This window comes from Chlamydotis macqueenii, chromosome 16 (genome assembly GCF_036417535.1).
Source record: "Chlamydotis macqueenii isolate bChlMac1 chromosome 16, bChlMac1.mat, whole genome shotgun sequence".
NCBI classification, from domain to species: Eukaryota; Metazoa; Chordata; class Aves; order Otidiformes; family Otididae; genus Chlamydotis; species Chlamydotis macqueenii.
The window spans coordinates 13,772,868-13,791,838 of NC_141571.1; the positions used below are offsets into that span (position 1 = coordinate 13,772,868).

Below are 18,971 nucleotides of genomic sequence, written 5' to 3' on the forward strand. Positions count from 1 at the left end.
GGAAACACACCAGCAGCAGGGACCAGCCTTCCTAACTTAAGAGGCACGGCAAAAATCTTCACGTGGCTGATCGCCACACGACACATGTAACATACCTTGTAGAACAGAGAAGGGGAGCTCCAGTAGTTCACGGGCAGATGATAATCACTCCCCAAGGATCCCACTGCTCCTTTTAATTGGCTGGGTCCCAGGGGATGTTGGCTTCAGCAGCCACTACTGGTCTGCCTCGCTGCACGGCCAGGGTTCAGATCGTGTGCCAGCCCCTGTGCCATTCTCATGATGCACGACACCAGCCACTCCTTTACTATCGTCTTTCCAAAGCCAGATGATGTCCAACATGAATTATCTCAGAAGTTCTTGCAGACTCATCTTAGGTATTCTGATCATTATTTTGTCTGTCAGCAGCCTTTCTGAAAACTCCTCTAGTTACAAAGGGTTAAGGCTAGACCTACAGATACAGCAGCCATGTGTCCCAGAAAATGGCTAGTAACATAAATAATGCTTTTTATTCCCCTGGTACTACTCAATGCTTATTGCCTCTTAATATGGGTCTACATTGCAGACTACAGCATTAAGCAGAGATAGCTTAGCTTTCAAGGAGTGAATTCAGATGCCAGAAGTAGCTTGGTTACAACAGTATGGAACTCAGCACAGGCTAGTGTCTCCTATGGGGAAGCACTCACACCAAAACAAAGGCATCAAGTTTAACTATGATCAGTCCTTGCAGAAAAACATACTTATGACTTAAGAACAGCTCCTCAGCTTAACTCCTTAGTTAAGCTAAACCAACTGCAGCATATCCACATACACTGCACTCAGTTGAAGAGTCACAAGCTAGTAAAATCTTACCTGAAGAGAAACATTAAAGTGGCACTAGGTCTGTGTGCAGACATGGCCTTACTTTTTTCTTTTCACAACGATACCTAGTTTCTTACATCATTTTTACCTCCTGAGCAATAACTCCTCTGTATTGAGTGTCCCACATTTTCCCCCTGCTCTCTTTATAGTGGTGTATTTTCTTTCTTTCCTGCCTTCTTACTGGTATTACAGAAAGAAAAAAAAATGCAAGAAAAACAGAAATTATGGACACTATAATCCTAGCATTTTGGTATGCACATCACATTTTCTGATGATGGGCTCCTAGTGTCACTGTATTCCCTTTACAAAGTCTCCATATTTTGCCAGAGGTGTACAAGAACAAAGCAGTCCAAGTGTCCTTTGTATCCAGGATCTTTAACTATACAAGCAAACACTATTCACTTTGTGAATAGATTCTGGGTGCAGAAAAGTTTAGCTGCAGAAAAATAACCAAAGAAAACTGGAAGGGGATAATAAAAGGAAATTTGTATCACTAGAGCCAAGGCTCTATAAAGCTGGCCACCCAGTTCCAGGAGGTGGCAGCGTTGTCTCTCCATAATTCACTGCTGTAAAGCAGGAGAGGTACCACAAACATCATGCTTTTATCTTAATAAAACACTTCCCCTTTGAAGTCCCACTCACTAATGATTTCTATGAAACACCAGTGCCAAATAAGATAGTGTAATAGATAGCTACATACTATTTATCTGTCCACAGTAAAGTAAACAGAAGTTTAGTGGCTTGGTGTGACAAAGGAGTCCCTTTTACTCAGGAAGTTCTACCACAGAACAATAAAAGACACATTTAATGTTTATTTTTTAATCTAATAAACCCTCTTCACTCTATCGTGCACTCAGTTGCTTTTATCAATAAACGGAGTTAAGATGTTTAAGTAGCTTCAGCATCTGAGTTGAGTAAATTATCGGTTCATGTATTTCTTTTATGACAAGGTAAGTCAGCTGAACTTCAACAAAAATTTGGAGCACTGATGAGTACTTAGTATACATAATAACTGGGTGCTTTAAAAATTAGGACACTGCAAACGTTTATCTTCTTCCTCTCCTTTTGGATTCATTTTCTATTTTAAAACTACTGGTTTGCTGCTTTTATTTGACAATTAACAGCAAAAATACAGAAAAAAAAAACTTTCAAGTTTTGCTCTATCAAGCAGAAAACCTGACATCAGGTGTTTCAGATCCTTACACTGATACTGCTGAAGTGTTCCTTTACACTCTTTTTACAGGGCAGCAGTGAATATAATGGACAAATACTGTTACAAATGCAATACATCATATGAATTAGTGTGAAACTTTAAGTATAGAAGCTCTCAGGAGAGCCAAATAAGCAGTGGATGCAAACCGCTTTTGTGGTTCTTTCTGGAAAACGTGTTTATATTATGCTGTTTAAGGTCTGTCCTCTTCCAGTATAATTAAAAATAATGCCTCCTGTTATTTTAAGATGTATGTTAGTCTGAAATATTTCAGAAATCATTTTGGGTGGTGCTTCCCCATAAACACCTAGATGATCTCACTAGATAAACAAGAGTCTGTTTTGCTTTTGCTATGAATTTTACACTTCCTTTGATATGACCTAAATACTGATAATTAACACTAGCTCACATGACAAATTCAGGATTTCTGTCACAACTTGTATCTCTGAACAACAATGTTCCTAAATCTCAACAATCCATATACTAGTATCAATCTGGAAGCTACGATTACTTTTGAAATTCAACATAAAAGTTGAGCACTGCATGTTAAATTAATACCAATTTTCCTAACAAAATTAAAAGTAACACTTCTGAAAGGGAATGTGACACATACCTAATTTCCTCTACTTAGATGTGTAGTTCAAATACCACTTTCAACTTTAAAAAAAAGTACTTGTACTTAATATTCACTTATCAAAGCAAGTTTGAGGACAAATAGAGGATTATTTTCTCTGGGAACATCAAGATGTTAGACAGTGTCATTGATCAGGCTCCAGGTTTTAGTGTACAGTCACTTCCAAGTATGGCCCTAACTCATCCCCAAAAAAGCTACAGAAAAAAAAAATTAGGAAGTGAAGAAATACGAACTAATGGTGTAACAGAAAAAGATAAATCACTGCTCTATACAACTGCATATTACTACTACCAAATATATTTTTTTTAAATGCAAAACAGGTTGGGAGGATAAAAGAGGGCTTGGTGGCAGGGTTTAGATACAAATATACTATATGCCCCTCTCACCCAGTAAGAGTGGCTTGATTTTCTTCTTGCTACTAAATAAAACTGTCATATGCGACAATGAAATCATCTTGTATCTTACAAGTACAGAGTAAACATATAAAGTAAATCCATATCTGAAATATGATAAACTGACTGATGAAAAGAGTATTAGAGACAGTAATTCTGCTAATGACCTTAAGTTTCCTTAATTCCTAAAGGGCCTCCTGAATTGAAGTCACAAATACAGATTTGCACGATATGGCTTGAAGCTCTAGAAGAATGCAGGCTGTATTTTGAAACAGTGTATATGGAAGAATCCTGTCCTTAGCCTCCTTTAAGTGACCCTAAGTCCAAACATTAGACACTTAGATGTCTGAACTAGTAATCTTAAATGTCTTTCATAATCAATGTTCAGAAATAAGCATTTCTAAACAGCGAGTCACTTTGTTCTAAGACTAGTGTCTAAAGCAGACTGTATGTTTTGTCCACTGAAGGTGTTTTTGTTGACAGACTAGCTCAGACTGAGAGTTCTAACTGTTAGATACTTGAAGTAAGAGGACTCTAAGAAACTTCCACAATGCTGTAACTTCATGTTTTGAACAGCACATAAAGGTTTGTTAAATAAAGAAAATCTTGTAGAATACTCTCACAGCTGATGCAACAGCAGCTTCTCAGGAAGATTACAGATCAAATCCATCCAATTGAAAGGCAGGACAATTTTTTTCAGAAATACACAAACAATTTACCTGGGAATTTAGTAGTTGGAAAGAGCCTCCACACATTAGTACAACTTACCTTAATACAGCAATCTGAATTTCTTCTTTGCATTTGATATGAGAATTCTTCATCACACAAACGAGGTTGTTTTCTATTGGTTATTAAAGTCTGGTATATACACATATTTTTGAACCCATCTGACAACTTAGCTACAGGAATCCAATTTTCTACTGGAATTGGTTAAATCTGTATTACCTCCAGTGTGGTAAAACTTAAGAGCAACCCCTCCTCAAAAAAAAAAGCCCAAACTTGGTGCCTCAAAATCTGTATTCCAGTCTCCTGGAAAAAAAAAAACCTATAGCAATAAGGACACTTTAAGTTATATCATTATGAGATAAAAAGTGTCATAAAAATTTGGTACGTAAAATAACCTTTATAGTTTTGTTTACATATTTCCTAATTTTAGTTATGTTTAAAACACTGTTCCTGACAAAAACAGGAGCTTAAAAAACACAAGTTTATAAAAATCTGTATCTTCAGAGTTCAGTATAAAAAAGGCACTGGGCCCAAGTAACAAAATATGCAACAAAAATATGGGGGGAAAAATTATAACCATTTAAACATTTGATGTGGGTAAATAAAATTAAAATATACCTAGTAAGTCTACTGTGTGCTTCTCTGTGTTCAAAAATTACATCAAAAAAAATCTCATCTTAAAAGATAATTTATAAGTTTACCAGTTACTCTACACCTTATAGAAGTATCTAATAACTAGGTTTATTTCTGAACATAAAATGTAAAATCGGCTGAAGTATGGTTAAGAAAGCTGTGAGAATTTAATTTCTAAATTCATTAATCTTCAAATGAGTAAACATTAAGACACCAGGTCCTGTGTTTTGTAAATGTGAAATGCAAGATTTCATCTGAAATTCCACCACTGCATTATAAAACTACTTTGCTGGAGTCAATCAAAAAATGTCATTAGCAGAAAGACTTGTTCAGGCTACAAAGCAGTATTTACTTACCTTTGAGAGTTACAAGGATGCTATTCAAAACCTGCAAAAATATGCAAGGCAATACCTCTGCCTAATATCCACTTAAGATGTATTCTTGTGTGTGTGGATAATGTGTGAAGTATGAACATATAAATAGAAAAGAAGGAAAGGGAGGAAGGAAGGAAGGAAAAAAAAAAAAAAAAAGTCCTGCCTCCCCCCAAACTTAAAAGTAAATTAAAGAATGGTCCTTAAATTATTTCATGTAAGGAAGAAAAGCAGTAGGAAGAACTTGGATATACTTGACAGTTAAAAGCTGTTTGCAGAAGTGTAAAGTATCATTGGATACCACGTTGAAGATTTCATTCTCGGCACTGGCACTGAAAATGCAAGACCTGAGAGACAGGTGCCAAATCTAAATTACAAAAATACAATTCAAATTAGTACAGTCAATTGCTGACTCACAGTGTACACTCTGCAACCTTTTTGTAAAACTTAACACAAATGTATCAATACTTACCTTTTCTAGATTAGAAATAGTTATTGTCTTTATGGGAAAAAATTAAAAGCTTAATCATGTAGTTTTCATCCAGAAATCAGCTGAGTAGATTTATAGGCTCTTAATCATACAACTGTCATATGATACAAATGAAACTTCTAAAAGTGTCTCCCACTTGTATGTATCTCTGTGTATGAATCTTTGAAGGTGGAAAAAAGTAGTTTGGTGCCATATTAAAAAAAAAAAAAAAATTCCTAAACTCCCTAGTCTTGCAGAGCCAAGAATGGATGAGTACTCAAAGAAAATGTAAATGATTACTCAGGAATATCCCTATGCGATACATACATTTGAACAACAGTGAAGATGAAATGGCAGCAGTCCTTTCAGGCTTTACAGCATTGTAATTATGATCGCTTGCCCAGGATGGTGTGCTGTGTTCTGCTGCTGGCTCTTTAGCGATAGGTTGAGTGTTTGCCTCTGTCTTGGCAGCTGTCAAAACAGTCGTCTTCATATTCATCTCTCTTTTCTCAGGAAATGGTCTCTTTTGGTTTGAAAGAGGCTTAATACCTGCCTGTATGATTAAAGAAGCTCAATTACTAATAATCATAAAATGTATTACATTTGACAAACAAGCAGAGCTATAGTTACATACATGTACATAAATTTCTTTTATAGTGAGCGCCTATAAATGCACTCCTAGAAATATGCTCCTATAAATGATGTAATTTCACATTCAAGTCTATAAAGCAAAGGTAATACTCATTGTGACTTCAGGAAAAGAGAACAGTAAAGAAGCCACCTCAAAATAACAGTATTTGCCATCAAGTTGTGAGGGATGGTTTTTTGTTTGTTTGAAAAACTACTGCCCATTTTATAGTGGTTTCAAAAGGAAAAGGAAAAGGCTTTGATTTCATATTTTTGCTTTCCAAAGCACACATACAATGCAGTCACATTAGTTCACAATCCACAGTAATTCCAAATTACGGCCCAAACTCCAGTAAATTGGAGTTTAAAAAGGTAAAATTAATTGGAATGAAATTAAAATTTTATTTGTCTCAAAAAGAAGAGCACAGAAATAAGCCACTGTGCTTCAGGACAACTGTTTTGGATCATGAGCATAAGCTTACCTGCAGTTGAGATTTTGGCAGGCCAGGTTTTTCAGATTTTGGTTTGATCTTCTCTTTAGGTTTTGGTTTTGCATCTTTGCCAGAACTTAAAAACTTCATAGTGGCTGCAGCATGTTTGAGAATACAGTCATTGCTGCAATACACAGAATCAGGCTGAGCCAAATTAAAACAGCCAGGACCAATGCACTTTGATGCACCAGGGGCTTCAATTACCTAGAGATTGAAACAAAGCAAGTTCAGACTTCAAAGAGGAAACAACAGAAACATACCTGTATAACATGAGGAAATGCTTACATATCATATGTGCAGCCCACACCTATGACTGTTAGAGACTTGCATGATTGCCAGCATGAAAACAACTTTCATTCACGACATAACAGAAACAACTTAAACAAATGTAAGAATTTCACTCCTGTAACACACTATTTTCAGAACATATTGTATTTTCAAGTGTGCTAGCAGTGAACTAAAGGAGGCTGGTTTCCTAAATTTTCAGATCCCACAAGCACACAAATCCTTTTTTGTGATCCTCCACATCATGTCAGAAATCTCAATAATGCAGAACTGGTTTCTCAAGAGCAAGGTTTCTAAACCTTGCGTTTAAGTTCCAACTGACCTAACACTTGGAACTACTGTAGCTCTAGACAGCCTCTCCCCTACCAATAAACTGCAATTTGTTATTACCAGAATTAAGTTTTTCAGGAATATTTACAGAAAAAAAAAAAAAAAAAAAAGTTGCATAGTGTGGCTTATTTTTTTCCCAGAAGTCAGTAAGACAGCATTATCTGCTGCGGTCTGATAAAACCTGGGCTTGGTAATTTTCCCATACAAATTTAAGCTTATGCTTTAATACTTTTACATCACATACAGACTTAACTGAAGTACAAGAAAGAAGTATCAATTCTTGTTCCCTAAGAAGCACCACAAACTTCAGATTAACTCAGCTGTCATTAATGCCCTAATTAAGGGCATTTATTCAGATGATTGCAACAAAACTTTCAGCATTGATGTCTGTACTTACACAATTTCTATGAGTTTTAATCACAAAACAAACTCTACAGCTACAGGTGCTTGTGGACAGAAACAAAAAGCAGTCTTTCTCAAAGTGGTTAAAATATGGGTGTAAGAGAACAGATAAACTGAATTATGAAGCTGTTCAGTTGCCCTAACACAGAGTGACTTCAGCACATCAACGTAAGAAATAGCAATGGTCTTTTTTGCCTAAAACAGGCAGGAAATACTGCAGCGAGGGAGCGGTGCTTGTTTATACAAGCCATGGAGAGATCTTAACTGAGTTACGACAGTATGGGCTAAAACACAGGCAGACTTGACTATTCAGGTCTCTCAAAACGTAGTACCACCTGCCAAATACAAATACAGCAGTTCCATTCTGTCGTGGTTTTGTTAGTAAGGGGGGGCCTAAGGTGGCAGCTTCTGTAGGAAACTGCTAGAAGTCGCTCCCCTTTGTTCAGTGGACTCGGCCGGGCCTAGGGCGGACCCGCTGCTGGCCAAGGCCGAGCCGATTTGTAGCAGAATGTTCCGTGATAACGCCTCTGCGATAACGTATTTAAGAAGGGGAAAACAGAAAAAAAAAAAAGAGAAGAGAAGATGTGAAGAAGCTGAGCGGGGGCAGAGGTGCAGAGGGGGGAGGCGTCCAAAAATGTTCAAGATTATTTCAAAGCTAGTACAAACCAGTCTGGAACTCTAATATTTTAATTAAAAGAAGTTCTTCTTATTTGACTTCCAAAACAGTATTTAGAAAGGGCAGAACAGCACAAAGCATGTAGTGTGGCATTTCCTTAGACCTACATGAAACTCTTAAATGCCCCACTTAAAAAATAACACTTTTAGTTTTAGTTTGTGTACTGATAGAACTATGGATCAACTTCTGCTAAACAATAATATTTATCAGCTTGTTCAGTTTCATACTTAGCTTTAAAAAACCAAGTCAGATTTACAGCCATACAAGTAAGTAATTGTCTCAATGTACTCAGTGAAATACAAAAAATAAGGAAAAATTAAAACACTTACAGGTTGAAATATCTTTAGTTTTTTCTTCCCACTTGGATTTGCAGCTTTTTCAATTCTACCTTTGATTCCTTGGTCCTCAACAGATTTCTGTTCAATTGTTCCTATGCTTGTACATTCTGTACCATCCACATTTACTTGCCCTGCTTTAGCTTCCTGCTGGTCTATTTCTGAAACAGGCTCATCCTGTCCCTGCAGAATGGTGCAGTTTGGACAGATATAGTCCTCACCATTCCTTTCCAGCAATCGCCCTCGAGCCTCAGAAATACCCACGCAGTCTCCATGAAACCATTCCTCACATCTATCACAACAAATCATAAACCTGAGAAGAGAAAACAAGGTACAGTAAAATACTGTGTAAGACAATTAACGTTCAACAGATATTTCAAGCAGCAGATCTAAGTACACTGCTGAGGTACCAGTACACTGTTCTGCCTCACTGTTAATTTCTGTATTCAGTTGTTTATTTCCTCTTTTAAATGTTTGTTATAAACTCCCCTCCCGAACTTCAAACAAGCCCAACAACTTATTTACATATACTCAAAAAGTAAGCATTAGCATTTGGCTTAGTTTTTCATCACAGAAAAATTCCAACTACTTGCATTGCATTTTCAGTTGAAACATTTGCCTACCTGTTGTTATGAGGCTGACGACAAATACAATACAGTGCATTTGGGTCATAAATCTCAGACTCAGGTTTGCTTCTGGGCAGTTCTTCGGGCTCTTCATCTATGATCCCTTTTGCACCAAGGGCAGGCGTTACCTCGTCCTGAACCTCAAGATCTTCAGTGTTTTCCTCAGACACAACCACCTGACTTGAAACCTCAATGCTGTCTGCAGTCTCAGGCTCTTGTTTGACAGGCAACTCAGACTCAACTTGTTTTTCAGACTGGACATCACCTGTTTCTGCAGGATCTTGTTCTGAATTTCTTTTCCTCAAACGGTTCTGTATATCCTTCAATGTCAGCTGCACAGGTTTCTTTTCAACACGTTTCTTTCTTAGTCGATTCTGCAGTTCCTTTAGTGTTAACCCATCACTATCACTATCAGAAGTATCATCTTCCTCTTCCTCCTCCTCCTCTTCCTCTTCTTCTTCCTCTTTTGTGCGTCTGCTTTTAGAGTCTTTCTGATCCTTACTACTCCTAGTGACAATCCTCCGAGTTGCAGGTTTTAGATCTGGAGTGCTCTCAACACTATCTTCTGAAGCGGTTTCAGCATCTGTAGCTGGACAGGATGCTGGTTCACTTGAATCTTCCAGAGCAGAAGGAACACTCCTCCTTCCCCTGCGTCTTACTGTTGTAAGAAATTCTTCCACTCTTTCCGTTCGTTTTGGTTGCCGTCCACTACGCCTGAGGTTTAAGCTTTGTTGTTGCTGCTGTGGCTGTTGTTCACTAGAGTCCACATCAACATCTCCTGCACCTTCTCGCTTAGCAATTGTAGTCCTTCGAAAGCCCCAGGTTTTCCTGAACTCTTTACTGGTAGGCTTAATAGTTTTTTGTTCCTCCTCATTGCTTTGCTCCCCTTTCTCATCCAAAACTGATGCTAAAAACAAGGGAATAGTTACTAAACTGGTACTGAAGGAAGATGGTTTTCTTACAAGTTTTTTTCAACATAGGATTATTTTGTGATAATATATATGTATATACACACATACTGGACAAATAACCGTATTTTCTGCTCAATTTAAAAAGAAGGAATCTTACCGGGGGAGCTATTTTCCATGTTGTCAGTATTAGACTCAGATTCTAATGGCACTGGCTGTGAACTTACAGCTTGTTCCATAGTACACTCACCACTGTCGTCACCCTGAAACACTGAAGAGAAACATAAGGTTGAAAACTCAAATTCAAAAATATTCATAGCCTTATTAATTATTAAATATTCTGATTTAATCTCATTATGTTTTTGTAAGAAACACGCAAAATACTTAGCTTGAATTTCAAGCCACTAATAGTCACTAAATACCAACAAAAAGCTGACTGAGTTCCTTCAAAGACAAAGTACTAAGGGGTCTGAACACTATACTGAGAATTTTATTAAACAGCCTTAGGATTTCTGATATTTCTTTCCTTTGACCAGTAAAAGTAAGGCTTACTGGATAGAAGAAACTGCACAGAAAAAAAAAATCTTCTTAAACATCATTCTGGACAACAACAACAAAAAAAATTATCTGCAATGAATTAAACTTGAGAAAGGCTGCTCCTTGACATGGTTATTTACAAAAAGGTTTTCAGCCTATATGATCTACCAGAATGAAAACACCTCCCCCCTCCCAAAACCAAAAAAAAACCAGCAAAGAACCCCCAGCTATCACAGCTGTAACCAGGGGGTGTGGGGGTGTTGAATTTGTTCTGACAACCAGGATCCCTTTTTTCCTCAAGTGTCTTTTCCAGGGTACTAGGAGACTCTCTTATTTAAGAAGACAGAAGCAAATGACAGAAATAAATACAAAATCGAGACTGCATTTTAAGCAATTCCAGAATAACCTGGTTTGAACAAGTATTAAAGTCAGTATTACATCATGGTACAATGTTTCAAATGAGTTGCATGCCATGTAAATGCTCTCCTGAATGAATGCAGAAACTACGTTTTGCAGTCATTGCAATTATATTGCTCATGTGAAACTATAATATGCAGTACTAAGTATATCTCAATGAATTGGGTAAACAGAAATAGTGTTTCAAGAACAAGAAACTGCCTAACTCTCCTCTCAAGTATGTTTTTGGACTAGTTACATGCATATTCCTGGTTCAAGAATTACACAGGTAAGGTAAAAGGGAACATTAACAGAATTCCTAAATAACAGTACTTGTTGAAAGAATCAAAGATATTTCTGACAGCTGTACATACTACAGCTACAAGTTTTCAGAGGCATCCTTTAGTAAACTTTTCCAAATCTTGCAGTGTACACTGGTGATAAATGTCTCTTTACTTCGTAAACTGCATCAACTGCATTACTGTCCTGCCATATCAAACACGATCTCTCTATAGCACAGTTCCTCTGCTTTCTACTATTACATTTAACAACGTTAAAACAGAAATGCAATTGTCAATGCTATGGAAACATAAGCAGCCATCTAGATACGTTAAAAATTAACGCTTAAGTTGTAACTTAAGAGTCATTTCAGTGAGATACTACAAGTGTAGCTGTTAAAGTAGCAGACTCCAGAGTATCAATTTAAATAGTAATTGATTACTTTTAACATTACAGTCAGAATAAAAAGTGAATTTTAAATCTGTACTACACGGGTAAAAAGCTGAAACTGCTCTAATCCAACATGAAATTCCACTAAGTCCTCTCAAAAAATAAATCACTAACTATATATATATATATATAATTATTTTTTTTTTAAACAACACTAAAATTATATTCACATCAGCAAAATGCTACAATGGAAGTAAGGGAACAAGTCAAAACATTTAAAGTTTACATCTTTGTTTACCTTGGAAGAGGAAGATATGTTAAAAGCTACAAGTAGAGCCAATTCAAATTGAGACTTAAATTCCAAATAAAATTTAAAGAAATAAGAAGTCTCTTCAATGTCCTCTATATGCTTTACCTGACACAGCATTAGAAGTTCGAATGGTTTCTTCCTGCACAGCTGAATGTAAAGGAGAACCAGAGGAGGGCAGCAAAGGATCAGAGTCATTCAGCATTATCCTTCCAGCACATGCTGAATTTCCTGATTCAGAAGCGCCAAACTGAGTCTCTGAGTGGTCAACAGGACCAAATACTATCAGTCCTCCTTTTCCTGCTGGCTCCTGGGAAGGAAGAAAAAAAAAAAAAAAAAAAAAAAAAAAAAGAGACAAAATAAGGCACTGATACATTTATGAACTTATCTTACTATTGGATACATAAATTTGTAATTGTTTTGCCTCTATTAAATTATAAAGTAACTTCTGTTATTTTGCCTTTTTGACAGTTTTCTACTTTCAGAAAGACACCGAAACTGGAATGAAAAGTCAAAGTAAAGCAGTACCATCTCCACAGCTTACCAACAGCTGAGACCTTTGAAATAAAGACAAAATACAATTGTACTTTCGTCAATTCATTTAGAGTCCATGAAGACTTCTAAGAACAGTAAGAAACTAATCAACAAGTCAATTCCATTTACAGTATTTAAAAGCATTCTGAGAGTGAAATTTAATAAGCGTTTATTGTGCAATGAAAAAGGCAGAAATGCTTTTAAAACCCATCAGCATGCCCAAGTTTCGGCAGGGGAGATTCACCAGTTTCTACTAAATTTCATAACAGCGGACATCTGCAGCCTTGTGGATTTAAATCCAAGGGGCTACTCAGTCGTTATAGCTGAGCTTCAGAACTAAGGAACATTCCTTGTCACTGTTCCTTTCACTAATAAGGTTTACAACACAGAAAATTTCAGAAGTTTTATTTCAAGGATAGCAGATTATACAAAGAATACTACATTTCCAAAAAGATTAAGCCTTGGAAAATATTTCAAAAATCACAATGCATTCATATCAAGCATCTGAACAAGAACAACTTGGTTAAGTCCAGGGGTCCCAACTGACAAACAGAATGGCAATCAAACATCAATACTGCTTCCCAGCTCACCTGAGCTTGAAAATCAGTAGGAAATGTCTGCATTTAACCTGAAGTAGTCTACTGAACTAGAACACTAGAAAATCATTTGGGAAGAAAAGGAGGACCAGATGGACAACACAGACAATGTCACTTCCGGACTGGAAGAATAACAGAAGACAGAATAACAATACTGGACACAGACTCTCCATGTCAGCATTCTGCAAATTAAAAATGTTGGGGAACTGCAGGAAATAACTACAACATTAATAATTCTTTCAAAGGAGTAAAAACTGATTGTTAACACTCCAGGGGGGGGAGACGTTGTATGTAAGAGTGATTACATAATCCTTCATAGACATGCCAACACACTGTCTGACTTTTCTTTTTAAAGAATACATCGGTTTTTTTCCAATCTCTCAAGCCTCCAACTCTTAAAGCATCTTTGCTGTTCAGAAGCACTTTTTACTTCCTAAGCAATGATCATCTCTAAGTGTTCTCTAATGCCATGTCGCCATCCCAAAAATAAGAGAGGAAAAGAGAAAGCCCTTCCCAAAAATGTTTTTAATCAGTGGATCACTTTATTATTTCATGAACAATAAATCTCAAAATTTGCATGACTGTGGCAAAGCGGAATTAGAAAAAAAAAAAACAACCATGAGTATATATAGCTAGATTCAAATCAGTACTTCCTTCTCCTGTACCTTCTCTATAAGGGATAACGTACATTATCTACATTCCTTCCCTTGGCCAACTATTCCCACTCCAAAAAGAGGAGAAAAACTTAAAAGTCAACAGAAAAAACTAATTAGGTCTAAAGATCCTAGTGCTATATCTCATGGCATTGAATACCTGCTCTAATTTGTATTTTGCTCCATTGTCTGAATCAGTGATTACATCCAGGGAGTCAGTCACTGATGGCTGAAGACAGTCTGAGTTTAAAGTGCCTTCTTCCATGCTGCTGTTCTGTAATAACCTTTCAATCTCCCTGTTCAGAATCTCCAAATGATCACACATCATGCAATTTTTAAGTGATATGCCTGAAGGAAGAGGGAAAGTCAGCTAATCACTTCTTGTTCAACTCTTAATATTAAACTATGAAAACAAACTATGCGTCTAGAACACGCAAAAAGTACACCCTATTTTAATAATTTATGCAGTAACACACTAAAAGAATTGTCTAGAGGATTGTGTTCACAGTGCACAATTATGTATCTGTGCGTTCAAGGCCCTGTGTGCAACACACTCTTTACAATTACGTTTGAGCCACAGAGCTGGCATCACCAAAACCAGAATCAGCATCCTCTCTTCTTAGAAGACATTCTGGCTCGTTGAACATCATAATACATTTTACAATGCTAGCCATATCCCACTCAGTGGCAAGGCTGCACAGTCTACAACCCTGATTTAACATAAAATAGCTTTTAAAACACAAATAATAATTGAAAACAAAGAGATTCTATACAAGAATCATGCTTTCTTTTTGTATTAGATGTTATCTCATTATTATCTGTATTATTACATCTATTACCTACAGGAAAAAAAATCTTTAACAGAACTGCAATTTTAAAATAATTTCAAATTTCAGGTGTAAAAATTCAGTACACTTAAAACACTAAAATTGCAGACCCTCTATATTTGCTACAAAATGTTTGGTTTCCTCTTATTATTACTTAGTATATCCATTTTTTCCTCCCCCCAATTTGTCAAAATTATTTCCCATGAAAAACAGAGTAAGTTTCAAACTTATTTTACATGAATCTCCTCTTACAGAACTGCATCTTAATATAGGTTAAACTTAAATGCCTAAAAGAAATTGAAAAATCAAAGATTATAAAAACATAAAAGCACAAAGCCTTAAATCACAATTACACTTTTACAGCTAGCAAGCCCTGCTGGCATTTCTAAGCAAACGTTCTACTGACTGCCTGCAAAAATATTTACTACAACATAAGGTAACTTTGGGAGTCTTCAAATATCTGTTTTTCTTCCCAATTCAGTACGGTTTTTTGTTCATTTTGTTCGGTTTGTTCTCAAGTTAACTATTCCATTGCAGCTGTGATATTGACAATAAATGTAAGCTGAAGCAGCAAACTGGTTATCTTGTTTTAAAGGAACTGAACGGCCCTTATTCTTCCTAATACAGTACATTAACCACACTGCCGAAAATGGAAGTTCTATCTGGAACAAAAATACCTTTAGAAAGGATACTATGTACCTTTGAAAAAATTGAGGCAAGAATCTCTAAATGATGGGACACAAAGGCAAAATAATGTTAATAATAAATATATATCCTGCTGCTTATTCAAAAAGTCCTCTGGTTTTCTTAGGTTAAGAACTTCTGTGATAAGCAATCTCCATTGTGAAAACATGTAAGCTTTTAAGACTGACTTTAATAAAGTCAGAAACACAAATCAGGAGTTTCTTAAAGGAAAATTCTCTCCCTCCTCCACAGAGGTAGTAAGCTTTGCCAATACAAACCTTAAGTTGACTTAAATGGTTATATAACATACACAGCAGGGCCTCATTAAACAAAGGATTCACGGTGCTTAAGTCCATGTTTATGGACTACGAAGAACAAAGTACAACCCTAACACTACTTGGGCTGCTACTGTCCTGCTCTCTTCTCCCGTGCTCAGTTACAGCCTATGCCGCATCCACCCACATACCCCTGCCACAGAAATAGTCACCCAGCTCCTTAGTAAATGCTCAGCTGCTGAATCCAGCAGAAAATTAACCCACCAAAGAGTGATCCAAAAGGATTTGAAAAAAAAAAAAAAAAAAAGAAAAAAAAAGAAAAAAAAAGAAAAAAGCATCAGAACTAACGTAAAGACATGCAGGAACATGGATGGAGAACAAGATCCCCTTAAGCAGGCCAAGCTGGTGTAGCACCTTGCTGCTGTCTTACTGAACACACGCGTACCACCACCCGTGCAACAAGCGCTCACCAGTTCTTAGCCAGCAGCATTTCATTAACTGCCCCCTCAATCAATGCACTGTGTTAAACTTGCAAACTGTGAAACAGAACAGTAACTAGAAGTGGAGTATAAAGCTGATGCACAATCTCCTGAGAAAGAATATTCAGCCAAGAAAACATTTCTTCAGGTTTTTCCTCCCGTTAGTTTGCAGGTAAAACATCCCGGTTTCCCCAAAACAAGTTAGGCACTTGAATTCATCCTGGACCTAAATACCAGAAACAATTGAAGGACACAAGTGTCCTATCCTAGAAAAATCATAAAGCTGTCACAAGGTTTTAATTTCAATTTGGTTAATTATTCTCAAGCAGTGACAAACCCAAAAAACACGGGGCTGCTCACTCTCTAAGACTACAGGAGCCATCACTCACATTCAGCATCCCCACGGATTCTCTAACTACTGCAAACCTGTGTGTTTTTCAGTATACACGGCTTGACGAAATTCCAGAGCAGTATCAGCAGCAAATCTAGCAAGAGACAGAAAAGATATTCCCAAACTCCAGATCCTGATACTGCAGTACCACTTGCTCACAAACACACAATACACATTAAAAATTCATCCTCCAATATGTCCTTATTAATTAATTAAAAAAAAAAAAAAAAAAGAGAAAGCTTGTAATCTCACTCCACTTTTCTGTAAATACGTTGTCACTCATACTCAGAAAGAACCTCAAGAAAGCATACTGCTATCTATTGGCATCTTTGTAACCCAACAGTTTGTAAGTCTCCAGCAAAAAGGAAGGGAGATTGTCTACGGCAGTAACACAAGCTGAGAGATGTTAATTGCCGGACAGGCAGCTTGAAGACACCTGGATCTGCTGACGCTGACTTCATTAAGCCCTTAAAGATGCCTTAATATAACATCTTAATCTGATGATGACAGAGCAAAGCTTTTAAAGAACACCAACATTTCCCCTTTTATTTGTTTTCATGTTTTTAGACTGACTGCATAAAGATTTTGTCTTTTCCAGAATTTATCACTTTAACTGCATTAAGAATTCCCTGCCTCAGTTAACCTGGAAGACTTCACTCAATGATCGTGAAAGGCAGCTTAGTAATAAAACCTTTAACGTGAACTAAAGAACAATCAAAAGAAATAACTTAATTTCTCCGTTATCTGAGGATTTGAGTACAAAAAAAACTATGCCAAAATTAAAGGTAAATTCTTCAGTTTCAGCTTACTAGCTATTTTATTTGGGTTTTTGAGAAATCTCTATGAAACGCTAGTGACCTTTATCCTCTCATTAATGTTAACCCACATTGTCAACAGCTTGATGATAAAATACATTGCACCTTATTCCATGTTCTTGGATGTTAGCACTCTTCAGTTCTCAGAATTTGCTGTAATCTGCACAAATTTTGGTATCTCAATATTTAGAGGTTATACAAGCACCTTGCATGCATACTTTAGTTGAAATGATAAATAACTGGCAGCTATTAGTTCTTATTCCCTGCTCACCCTAAGAACTCTACAGAAGGATGCCTTTAATTCTGAAAGATCTCACACATACTCATCCCTACACAAGCATCCAAGAAAGGAAAGTTCGCCTCACGTTTAAGACTTGTTGTAGACCGTAGTATCTGCATGAGTTGTTTCAGTGCAACCTGTCACCTAACAAACATTTACTTCTACTGTGACTGAGGAACAAAGGCACTTTTTTAAAAAATAAAATCTTCGTATTGAAGCTCCTGTTAATGTTTTAGATACATCATGGAAACTCAATGGCCAGGGTCCAAGGACAGGACAGAAATCTCAAACAACTAGAGGGGCCAATATAAGGAACATAAGGTTCAGTAACTTTCCGAAATCTATGGTTAGTGAGAAGATGAAATGCACTTTGCATCTGCAAAGAAATTGGAAACTTAAGTCTCACACCTTTTAGCTTTTAAAAGTAGGTGTAATTCATCAGTGACCAGTTTCATCTCCACATCCTGACAAAAATCCAGTCTGTGCCAGGATATAAGATATTAGCTTCAATTACAATGATTTGTACCTGGCCTTTTGTTTGGGGTTTGTTTTGTTTGGTTTTTTTTTTGTGAGTTTATTCAGAATTAGAAGGCTACCTCCATGCAAGGTATTTGGCTAGAACCAAAATATCAAGGATAGGTTTCTTAAATATCAAAGAAACTGCAGGATGTTATGACTAGGACAGAAAGCATCCTTTCCAGAATGATGTAACAGGGATTCCAATCGCAACTGACACTGCTCATTTTATTCCCTCTAAAGGAGGCACTGGCTTGAGAACTCATATAAGGGCATAATTTCTGATGCAAAGAAAATAAGTGTTGGTATGGCTTAGTTAACACTGCTCCCGCTCAGAAGACTGATCCCATTGAAAATTACTTTGCATCCCTATTTGTCAAAGATGACATTTGGGAAACCGGCATTCGTTCTACTAAGCAGCAGCAAAATCAATCACTTGCATCAACAAGCATTGCAAAAGCAGCCCAAAGGAAGTCAGTACGGCAAAACCTACTCTGTACATAAACCAGCAGTTCCATTCAGACCATGGACAAAAGGTACAATCCACTGACCCCTAAGAATGCGGAAAACAGGTTCTGCACTAGCACTGGAGAAAGCCACGTACACACAGGGCTGCAGTGCAGTTCCCTCCATCTGCTCATCCATGAAAGCTGCAAGAGCAGACTACTTACATAAGAAGCAACAAAAAAAATCAGATGACCATGTACAACTAGTATATGGCCTTTTATTTTCATATAAAACATACCCACTGCTTACTGATTTAAGTATCTTCCTTCTGAAAGAAGGAAAACACTTTCAAGAAGCAGTGAAATTGGAATGTTATGACAAGAGAGAAAAAATGATTTGAGAGGCAGCAGTTTTAAGGCTCAAGTCTGGATATGGGGAGTCATAAGCAATTTGTTGTGATCCTCAACTCCTCCTCGGCCTCTCAAATAATTTACTAGCTCACTACTTGACTGCTATAGACAAGCTGCAGTTCAAGGTCAAAAGTCCAGCCATCCCTGGTAAATACAAAGACTTTATGCCAGAAGTTTATATT

The 18,971-nt window shown here is 36.9% G+C and overlaps 1 protein-coding gene across 2 annotated transcripts in view; it reads right to left on the reverse strand.

Moving 5' to 3' along the window:
* DIDO1 (death inducer-obliterator 1) overlaps positions 1-18,971 on the reverse strand; it is a 52,293-nt gene that overhangs the window by 25,847 nt on the left and 7,475 nt on the right. Inside the window, exons 2-7 of one of the 2 annotated variants that reach the window (XM_086760839.1) lie at positions 11,991-12,189; positions 10,134-10,244; positions 9,063-9,972; positions 8,434-8,752; positions 6,403-6,615; positions 5,621-5,846 (exon numbers count right to left, since the gene is read on the reverse strand). In XM_086760839.1, coding sequence (XP_086616965.1) covers positions 5,621-5,846; positions 6,403-6,615; positions 8,434-8,752; positions 9,063-9,972; positions 10,134-10,244; positions 11,991-12,087 — 1,876 coding nt within the window. In that variant the 5' untranslated portion in view covers positions 12,088-12,189. Of the gene's footprint in view, positions 1-5,620; positions 5,847-6,402; positions 6,616-8,433; positions 8,753-9,062; positions 9,973-10,133; positions 10,245-11,990; positions 12,193-18,971 lie in introns of both variants that reach the window. The other variant, XM_086760840.1, reaches the window with a different exon arrangement.